At 50.4% G+C, this 10017-nt stretch overlaps 1 protein-coding gene across 1 annotated transcript; it reads right to left on the reverse strand.

Moving 5' to 3' along the window:
- Positions 1-1249: 1249 nt before the first annotated feature.
- Positions 1250-5915, reverse strand: SPC24 (SPC24 component of NDC80 kinetochore complex). The gene is made up of 5 exons (XM_070413941.1): positions 5756-5915; positions 3180-3324; positions 2927-3031; positions 2720-2796; positions 1250-1671 (listed from the first exon to the last, which is right to left on the reverse strand). Exons 1-5 carry the CDS (start codon positions 5913-5915, stop codon positions 1565-1567), a joined length of 594 nt encoding a protein of 197 aa, XP_070270042.1. The 3' UTR covers positions 1250-1564.
- Positions 5916-10017: the final 4102 nt, after the last annotated feature.

Raw genomic sequence — 10017 nt, forward strand, 5'->3', positions numbered from 1 at the left:
CGTTACTGGTCCATCTCCCTGGAGCCCCACAGGCAGGCTTCCTTGCCCAGGACCTCCGCGGTCAGTGCCGAGTGCCCACTGGATGCTCAGGTGCTGCCAGAACTTCCTGTCCCGCTGCCTAGAATGCCCGTCTCTGATTAAAACACGAATCGTGCTTATTGTAAACACTTCAGTTGTATAGAGGTGGGCAGAACCCAACACCCAGAGGTCCTGGAACAATCTACTGGCTTCGGGCACAGCTGTACCAGGGGCAACAGGTGTCCACGGCTCTACTTCTCTCCCCTCAGGCAGGCTGGTCGCGAGCTTCCCACCGAGTAGTGCCCAGATCACCGAAAATGAGCTTTAGATGGACACACCGATCAGCCGGCCCTGGTCTAGGTTCCATGCTTCATCAGTTAGGGTTTGTTTTGACTGGGATAGGAACACAAAAGTAACCAGGGCACAGGGCTAGTTTAGGCCAACCTCTTCTCCCCTTTAAAGACGTCCACGGCTGACACAGCTCTCCCATCATCAGATACCAGTTCTGTGACCCCCCAGAGCGCGGCACCCCTCCTTACTTGTGGAATGTGGCTGCCAGGTCTCCAGCCATCACACCCAAATTCCAGAAAATAAAGGGCAGGGGAAGGGAAGGGTATACTCCCTTGCCTTTTAAGGATCCTTCTAGAAGTCTCATACAACACTTCCACTTACATGGCTCAATTTAGCTGCAAAAGAGGCTGAGTTTTGACCAGGCAAAGCTCCAGGTGGCATCTGCTCACCTGTGACTCCTCCATGGGGCAAAGGGGTCCTTTCCACCTTCATCCGAGTCTTGGGGGCCTAGCACAGTGGCACTCACAGATACGCTCTGAATGAATAAAAAAGGGCCAAACTTGAATAATAAATGATAAAGACCCGGAATTTGTCATCATACACTCTGGTGTCATTTGTACAGTGTTGTCACAGATGTGAAGTCACAGGCCTGGCACAGGTAAGTCAGCTCTCTATGGCTACCTGGCCCAGGGCAGTCCAGCATCTGAGGCAAAAAAGTTGGGGATGTGGGGGTGGGTGGGAGAATTCAGTAAAAAATCCCATTTATGTTTAAACACTTTTTTTTTTTTTTTTTTTTGCTAAAAGTATTACAAAGGGTATTACATAAGTGCCCTTTTTATCCCCCCCACCCTTGACAAACCCTTGCCCTCCCTTACCCCCCAGTGTCTTATATCCATTAGTTATGCTTATATAGATGCATACAAGTCCTTCGGTTGATCTCTTACTGTTTAAACACTTTTAAAATATATATTTTTATTGATTTTAGAGAGGGAGAGAGATAGAAACATCAATGATGAGAATCACTGATCAGCTGTCTCCTGTACATCCCCTACTGGGGATCGCGCCCGAAACCCAGGCATGTGCCCTTGGCCGGAACCGAACCTGGGACCCTTCAGTCCGCAGGCTAACACTCTATCCACTGAGCCCAACCGGCCAGGGCTAAACATTTAATTTTAAGCTGATCTCACCACTAAGGCACTAACCACACACCACAAATGATTCCCATTCTGTGCAGGACAGTCCGAGCCGTTCCCAGCTACCACTCCGTGTCCACCAAACTCCAAAGATAGTCGCTGATGAACTTCTTGGAGAGCTGGGTGCTGTCTAGGTGGATGGGCTGGGCCACGCTGGGGCCACGATGGACTGAGGGCACGATGTAAGGAAACCCGACGCACAGCCCTCTCCACGACCCCCCAGCCAAAGGATAACGCCTTCGAAAATGTGTTAGTAAGATGTTTAGAGACAAACAGATTTTCGTGAAGAAAAATTTAAGCTCTAATAATGCACCATATTGTTTTTTAAATTGTGGTAAAATAGATATAACATGAAATTTACTATCTTACCCATTTTTTTTTTTAAATCCTCATCTGAGGATATTTTTCCATTGATTTTTAGAGAGGGAAAGACAGAAATATCGATGTGAGAGAAACACATCGATTGGTTGCCTCCTACATGTGCCCCCACCAGGGCCCAGGCCAGGGAGGAGCCTGCAACCGAGGTACATGCCCTTGACCGGAATCGAACCCGGGACCCTTTGGTCCGCAGGCCAACGCTCTATCCACTGAGGCGAGGGCACCATCTTAACCATTTTTAAGTGTGCAGGTCAGTGCCATCAACACATGCATATTGTTGTGCAACCATCACCACCATCCATCTCCAGAACCTTTTCACTGTAAAACAGAAACACTGCCCCCATGAAACACTAAGTCCCCGGCCCCTGAAACCTACCATCCACTTCCTGTCTCTATGACTTTGATTCCTGAGGCGGGGGAGGAGCCTGCAACCGAGGTACATGCCCTTGACAGGAATCGAACCTGGGATCTCATGTAAGTGCAATCTTACAGTATTTATCTTTTTGTTCCTGGCTCATTTCACTCAGCATGTCCCCCAGGTTCAAGCATGTTGTACGCGTCAGAATTTCCTTCCCTTTAAGGCTGAATACTATTCCACTGTATGTGTACACTCCATTGTTCATCCAGTTACTGTATACAGCAATGAACACATGGGTTGTGTCCACCTTCTGTGACCAATGCTACTATGAACAATGATGTATCTGCCCCAGTCCCTGCTTCCAGTTCTTTCGTATTTACACTCGGAAGTGTACAGGACCACCATCCTGTTTCCACAGCGGCCGCAGCACTTTACATCCCCACCAGCAGTGCACAGGGCCCCTTTTCTCCACAAAGGATACTGCCTTTGATCATGCCCGGTTCACACTCATAATCCCACTCGATTTTACTAATTCGGTGATAAAGCTGAGCCACATACCTGTATAAGAATACAAAAAAAAAAAAGAGAGAGAGCAAGAAAAGAAAGTTACCCCAGCAGCAACACCCGAAAAAAGCTGTGGCCTGAACAGACGCAGGCACGCACTCACACTGGCACGTGTGGGACCTACATGGCGGCAGGGATGGTGACGGTTGTGTCGTCGTCAACCTCCTTCTCCTGTTTTCCGAGATCGGCCTCCACCTCCTTGAGGTCCTCTAGCTCCCTGGTGAGCTGAGTAGAGCAGGCGGTTAAGGATCCGACTTTGGAGGGAGGGCTGCCTACATGCTAAAACCAGCCCCATGGGGCCCAGGGCTCCTGGCTCCAAGCTCGGTTTCTAGTGTGAATGACTTCACACCTCCCAGGAGAGGCTGAGGAAAGGATATAGGAGGCTGGCCTTCAGGTGGGTGTCTTCCTCGCTGGCCTTCTGAAGTTTGGCTTCAATCTGCTGCAATTCAGCACCCCCCTGGCACGCCTGCTCCTTCGCATCCAGAAGGCTCTGGGCCACCTCCTTCTCTGCCTTGAGGATCTCTGCGGGTGGGAGAAGGCGGAGGCCCCTCAACTCGGGCTTCCTGGGGTCTGTCCTGGGCGAGCCCGAGGAGCAGGCTGTGGTTCACGGGCCTGTGGCCTCAACTACCCCCCATCAATGGCGAACGGTCCACTTCCCTGTCTGCAGCTCCCCAACCCATTCATCCTATTTCCGAACACCCACTAGACCATCGGTTCTCAACCTTGGCTGCACATTAGAATCACCTGGGAATCTTTTCAAAATTCTGATTTCTGGGCCGCGTCCTCCGGAAATTCTGTTTCTTTGTTATGGGGTGGGTCCACAACATTAGTAACAAAGAAACAGAATTTCCGGAGGATGAGGCCCAGAAATCAGGATTTTGAAAATATTCCCAGGTGATTCTAATGTGCAGCCAAGGTTGAGAACCACTGCACTGGACAGTTCTGCCTGGACCTCGCGTAAATACTGCCATTTCACTGAAACACATTTGAATCCACACAAAGTTAATTAATTACTTAAGGTTCTTCTTGCACACCTATTCTTAATTTATAACGTCACAGTCCCTCCTGTTGCCCGAGCAAGAAGCCTGGGACTGACTCACTTTCTGCATCCAATTGGCCATCCAGGCCTGACAGCTCCCCCTGCCTCCCTGGTGCAGGTCCTCTGTCCCTCGAGGGCCAGGGACCCTGGACAGCCTCCCCCATGTGTCCTGGCTTGGTCTCTCCTGTTGCCAATCTGCCGATCCTTACTTCCCTCTCCCTTCAGAGTGGCTGCACCCGAGGCCAAACGTGAAGTCACTCCCCTGCTCAGAGCCCTCCCGTGGCTCCCGTGTCTCCAGGACAAGGTCCAGGGCCCTTGGAGCATCTTCACTATTCCTGCCGCCTCCTTTCTCCCGACTTTCCACCCACCGCGTGTTCTCCCCTCTGCTCTGGCTGCAAAGATGCCTCCTTCTGCAAATGCCACACTTTTCAGCTCTGGGCCTCTGCCTGCCTGTCCTCCCTGGGACACGTCCGGACCTCCTGGGGAACGCCACACAGGGGGACACTCTCTTCTCCCTCCTGGGGGATGACTGTGCCCCATGACAGCCCCTATCACATTGAATTACTTCTTCCTCGAACCAGAGATTGCATCTTACAGCCACCATGTATCGCCAGCGCCTGCTCAGAATAAACACATGTGGAACACAACACCCAGAAAGATTAAACACACCTTAAGGTAACTGTGTTCTGTCCCATAGAGTTGGAGGAACCTGCCAACACAGATTAAAAATGCTCCTCAAAGGGCTGGCATTTAAGGGTTTAACAAAGTGACATTAAGTTAATTTTTAACCAAAGTATTATTACACGTATATGGTTGTGAACATTTAAACACACACACACGCATGCACACGCCCCCCTGGAAGCCTCTCCACCCCTCTGAGGCAGGCACTTTCCACTCTTCACTATTTTCTCAGGCACCGGCCTTCATAGTTTTAAGTAATTCGCTTATGCTGCTTTCTTGGCTTGTCTGTCTGAGATGTGCCTGCTGATTTCCTGTTCGGAGAGCCGAGGGTCTGGCTTTCTTATGAGCCTTCCTGCCCCCTCTCCACTCACCCTCCTGAGTGTGGCTCCCTGAGCAGGACAACCTGGCAGCCCCTGCTCACGACCCCTCCCACCATCTGAGAGGTCCAGGGACTTGTCCGCAGGCACACAGCTCCGAAGCCTGGATTTGAACCGGAGTCACCGACTCAGAGCCCCAGCCCCTAGAACACGGACTCCTCTCTCCAGCCCCAAATCCAACCAACTGTGGCTCAGGGCTAAGAGTCTTATATTTGATGGTGTCTTGGATTCGACAAAAATGGTACTATTTGTCCAGTGTTCTCTCCACATCGATCTATTTAATCCTCTCCATAGCCCGGGCTCCCCCCACCTCCTTAGGGTTCCTGCTAAAACATCATCTCACACGGCCTTCCCTGATCCCCCCCGCCCCCGCCCCCCAAAATCACCACTCCTCCCTGCACATCCTAGTCTTCCTCCTGGCCTGTCGCCTCCAGACTATTCATTTTTCTGTTTATTCCGCGTCAGCTCCCCTAAGGGATTTTGTTTTGTTCTCCGCTGCCATCCGGGTGGGCACCGTGCCTGGCACAGCACATGCTGAGTAAAGCATCTAAATAACCTGAGGAAGTGGAAGTGCTGGGTTTCAATCCCGGCGCCCCGTCCCTGCTCACCGAGCGCTCGGAACTGCGCCAGACCCCCAACTCCTCTATTCACCGCTAAACCCTGAAGGCGGCGGCTGTCCTGCAGCCCATGTCACGGGTGGAGAAACTGAGGCTCCGAGTGAGCAGCGCCCGCCCGCTAGCCCCAGGGGAAGTTGGCTGAGGGTGGGAGGCACCCGGGAGGGAGGGGCTTTGGCGGCCGGCCTGGCCGCACCCTCCCCAGAGGAGGGCCTGGGTCCCGGCCTCGCCCCCGCCCTCACCTCGCAGCTGCTGCTCGGCGCCGTCCTGCGTCTCCAGCAGCCGCTCCAGCATCTGCCCGTAGCGCCCCAGCAGCCGCCGCTGCTGCGCCGCGGCGTGGTTGGCGCCCAGGAGGCTCAGCAGCCCCTGGCACAGCTCCTCAATGTCGCGGAAAGCCGCCATGACTGCGCGAGCGCCCATCCCGCGCAAATTTAACTGCTTGCTGGGTCCGCCCCCTTCCTGAAGAGACCCATTCCTATTGGCTTGATCCTCCGCCAGTCATTAACAATGGGGGACGCCCCTCTGGTCTGGCCTAGTACGCCTGCGCCGGGTCCGACGTCAGTCATTGGCGATGGCCAATCGACGCAGGGCGGGTGGGGGATGCCTCCAGGTCCTACCTGATGCGCCTGCGCAGACAGGAAAGCCACTGCTAGAGCCTGAAGCTGTTGATACCTGCTTAGTTGGAGCACCTGCAGCAGGCAGGGCGGCGTTCTAGGGGCCAAGCAGTGAATTGCTTCTAGTGGATCTGCGGTTTACAGTGTACGTGGGAGACTCACAATAAATAAGTAAATTCTATAAGTGGCTGCATAGCAAGATGGAGTCTACAACCAGATTTATTGGATTCCAATCCCAGCTTTGCTACTAACCAGCTGTGTTATCTTGGGCACATAATTCCATCCCTCTGTGCCTCACTTTCCTTCTCAATAAAATGAAGATCATCATTGTACTTGCTTCAGGGTTGGCGTGAGATTACATGAGGACGATCTCTGTGACTCAATAGGAGCCATAGAGGTGTTAAATAAAACATATGAGCCCTGACTGGTTTGGCTCAGTGGATGGAGCGTTGGTCTGCGGACTGAGGGGTCCCAGGTTCGATTCCGGTCGGGGGCATGTGCCTTGGTTGTGGGCACATCCCCAGTGGGGAGTGTGCAGGAGGCAACTGAATCGATGTTTCTAACTCTCTATCCCTTACCTTCTCCCTTCCTCTCTGTAAAAAATCAATAAAATATATTTAAAAAACACATATGAAGTGCTAGCTGGTGAGGTGCTTAACGCACCAAACAGTAGAGGAAAGACAAACTGCACACTTGTGACATGTTCCTCAAACTGAGGTGAAGAAATAAAAGCAGCCGTTTCTACAAAATGTAATGGAAAAATTCAGTGCATTGTGTATGGAAGGTTAGTTAAGTACTTGTATTGTTTGGGGACACTCCAAATTCTGCATTTGTGTCCTGGGTGTGGCAGTTGTATTTTTGAAAAATGACTACAGAAATACCGTAGTTCCAACCTTGCCACTCCCCATCAAAAGCTAGACTCTAGCCAAAACCGGTTTGGCTCAGTGGATAGAGCGTCGGCCTGCGGACTGAAAGGTCCCAGGTTTGATTCCGGTCAAGGTCATGTACCTGGGTTTCGGGCACATCCCCAGTAGGAGATGTGCAGGAGGCAGCTGATCGATGTTTCTCTCTCATCGATGTTTCTAACTCTCTATCTCTCTCCCTTCCTCTCTGTAAAAAATCAATAAAATATATTTTTTTAAAAAAGAAAAGTATTGCCGAAACCGGTTTGGCTCAGTGGATAGAGCGTCGGCCTGCGGACTGAAGGGTCCCGGGTTCGATTCCGGTCGGGGGCATGTACCTTGGTTGCGGGCACATCCCCAGTGGGAGGTGTGCAGGAGGCAGCTGGTCGATGTTTCTCTCTCATCGATGTTTCTGACTCTCTATCCCTCTCCCTTCCTCTCTGTAAAAAATCAATAAAATATATTTAAAAAAAAAAAAAAGAAAAGTATTGATAATAATTATTAAAAAAAAAAAAAGCTAGACTCTAACTCCTTTCCTCTTTAACATGAGCAGGACTTTGTGCAACAAAGAGCATGTGGCAGAAGAGACACTGTGCAACTTCCAAGCATAGGTCAGAAACTAGGATACATCTTTTGCCTGGTGATAGTTCTCTCTCAGTTTTGGGGTGCTCTCAGCCCAGGCAATGTGAAGGTCAAAGATAAGCCAACATGAAGCACCAGACAAGTGAGTGAATATTGAAATGATTCCAACTCCCAGCCTTCAGGCCATCTCAGCTGACACCAAGAGGAGCAAAAAATGAGTTGTCCCCATCAAGTCCTGCTCAAACTGCAAATCTGTGAGCAAGATAAATGTCATTGTTTAAAGCCAGTAAATTTGGGGGTAATTTGTTACACAGCCATGACACCTGAATGGCTGGGCCACATGTGAAATTCATTTTACTATCGGTCACATAAAGATATCATTGAAAGTCACTGCTACAGCAGCAAGACCTCATTATAAGAAAGAAAACATGAACAGGATACTTTGAACCGGAACACCTGGTGTGAAGGCAATTAAACAGGGTCATAGGATAGTCACTAGATTTGGGGTGGGGGACAGTGGTCAGGATTGGACTTCTTGAGCAGGGGATATATGAACTAGGACCTGAGTGATGAAAAGGTGTTGGAATACAAACAGCCAGGGAGAAGAAAGAGCAAGTGCAAAGGCTGCTGAGGTGGGGAAATTCTTTAATTTGTTTAAGGAATAGCAAGAGGGTTGGCGTGGCTGGAGAGGGGTGAGCAAGAGGGTTGCCAGGAGCCCTGAAGTTCTCTCTGGCATAACAGGAATCATTGGAAGACATTAAGTAGGGGTGAACTAGGGAAGATCTCGATTCCAGATCTTCTGGAATCGAGAGAACTTGCAGGCTGACGGGATGTATAAAATGAGGAAGAGAGTTTAGGACCCCAGAAGACCATCCCCAGATTTTTGGGGTTAAGAAGCTCCCCAGCCTTTGTCTCATGGACCAGCTAGAAGATTTAGAAGTTATGACACCTGCCCTGGTCAGAGTGTCTCAGTTGGTTGAGTGTCATTCCGTGCACCAAGAGGTCACAGGTTCCATTCCTGGTCAGGGCACATGCCTGGGTTGTGGTTGCAGCCTGGATCCCCAGTAGGGCTACACAGGATACAGCGCAATTGATATTCCACCCTCACATCGATGTTTCTCTCTACTCCCTTCCTTTCTAACAATCAGCAGGAATATCTATAAAAGACGCCTCAGCACCTGAGTTATTTCCTGCAGAAATATTGGTGTCTGGTGTCTGGGCCTGGAGCCTGGTCCCAGAGTCAGCACTCAAGGCCAGTGTTGCTCACCCTCCTGGTGGCTGAGCATTGGATGATGACATGGCTCTGTCACCATCAGCTGTGTGACCTTTGGTGGCAGGAGCTCACCTTCTGTGCCTGAAGGCAGTGGGGTGGATTACTTAACAAGGCAGCATGAAATAATGAGGAGATAAGGCCTGGGATTTGGTTTCTGGCTCTGCAGTTTACCTGTGACCTTGGCAAGTTCTTAACCTTTCTAAGCCATGGGCTAATGATAGCTCTCTTATCAGTGGGGGGTTGAGGGGTTGGGGGGGGAAGGGGGTGTTCAAGAGATAAAAGCCATTTGAAATTGCACAACCATAGCCTGACAGATATAAATGCTCTGGTCAAAAAAGGCCACTCACCTCTCCTCCAAAAAGCAAAGTTAGAACCACTTCACAGCCAGTAGGATGGCTACTATTAAAAAAAAGGCAAGCAAGCCCTGGCCAGTGTGGCTCAGTTGGTGGAGCACCATCCCCCTACATCAAAAGGTCATGGGTTTGATTCCGGGTCAGGGCACATAGGTTACGGGTTCGACCCCAGTTGGGGTGTGTGTGAGAGGCAGCTAGTTGATGTGTCTCTTTCACATTTCTCTCTCTCTCTCTCTCTCTCTCTCTCTCTCTCTCTCCTCTCTCTCTCTCTCCCTCCCTCCCTCTCTGTAAAATCAATAAACATGTCCTCCGGTGAGGATGAAAAACAAAACAATGGAAAATAAGTGTTGGCAGGGATGTGAAGAAGTCAAAACCCTTGGAACCCTTGTCATTGTTGGTGGGAATGTAAAATGGTGCAGCCACTATGGAAAACAATATACAACAATAAAGAATTTAAATAAATAAAAAAAAGAAAACAATATAGCGCCCGCCCCCATTACAAAGAATTACCATATGACCTAGCAATTTCACTTCTAAGTATATACCCCCCAAATTGAAAGCTGGAACTTGAAGATATATGTGTGGTAGGCAGGTAGACATGAGCAGAGCAAGGAGGATGGGCCAGGCACAGAACACAGAAGGTCACCAGGACGGAAAGCCCCAGGAGCCCAGCAAAAGACGATTGTCAGGTGGGCTCTCACGGGTGACATTTCCTCCCCGAGTACAGCAATGGTCCCCTGGTGGTTTGGACCCGCCCCCTTCGACCTAGAGATAACATCT

Source organism: Myotis yumanensis, unplaced genomic scaffold (genome assembly GCF_028538775.1).
Source record: "Myotis yumanensis isolate MYYU_CA2020_CCGP unplaced genomic scaffold, mMyoYum1.0.hap1 SCAF_5, whole genome shotgun sequence".
NCBI classification, from domain to species: Eukaryota; Metazoa; Chordata; class Mammalia; order Chiroptera; family Vespertilionidae; genus Myotis; species Myotis yumanensis.

What these genes read in the sequence shown, in the direction of transcription:
- SPC24 (XM_070413941.1), bottom strand. Translation starts at nt 5,915, where the DNA reads ATGGCGGCTTTCCGCGACATTGAGGAGCTGTGCCAGGGGCTGCTGAGC. An exon ending in CGCCGAGCAGCAGCTGCGAG is followed by an intron (nt 3,325 to 5,755) that starts GTGAGGGCGGGG and finishes TCCCACCCGCAG; the next exon opens with AGATCCTCAAGGCAGAGAAG. An exon ending in ACCGGGCATGATCAAAGGCA is followed by an intron (nt 1,672 to 2,719) that starts GTATCCTTTGTG and finishes TCGTGCCCTCAG; the next exon opens with TCCATCGTGGCCCCAGCGTG.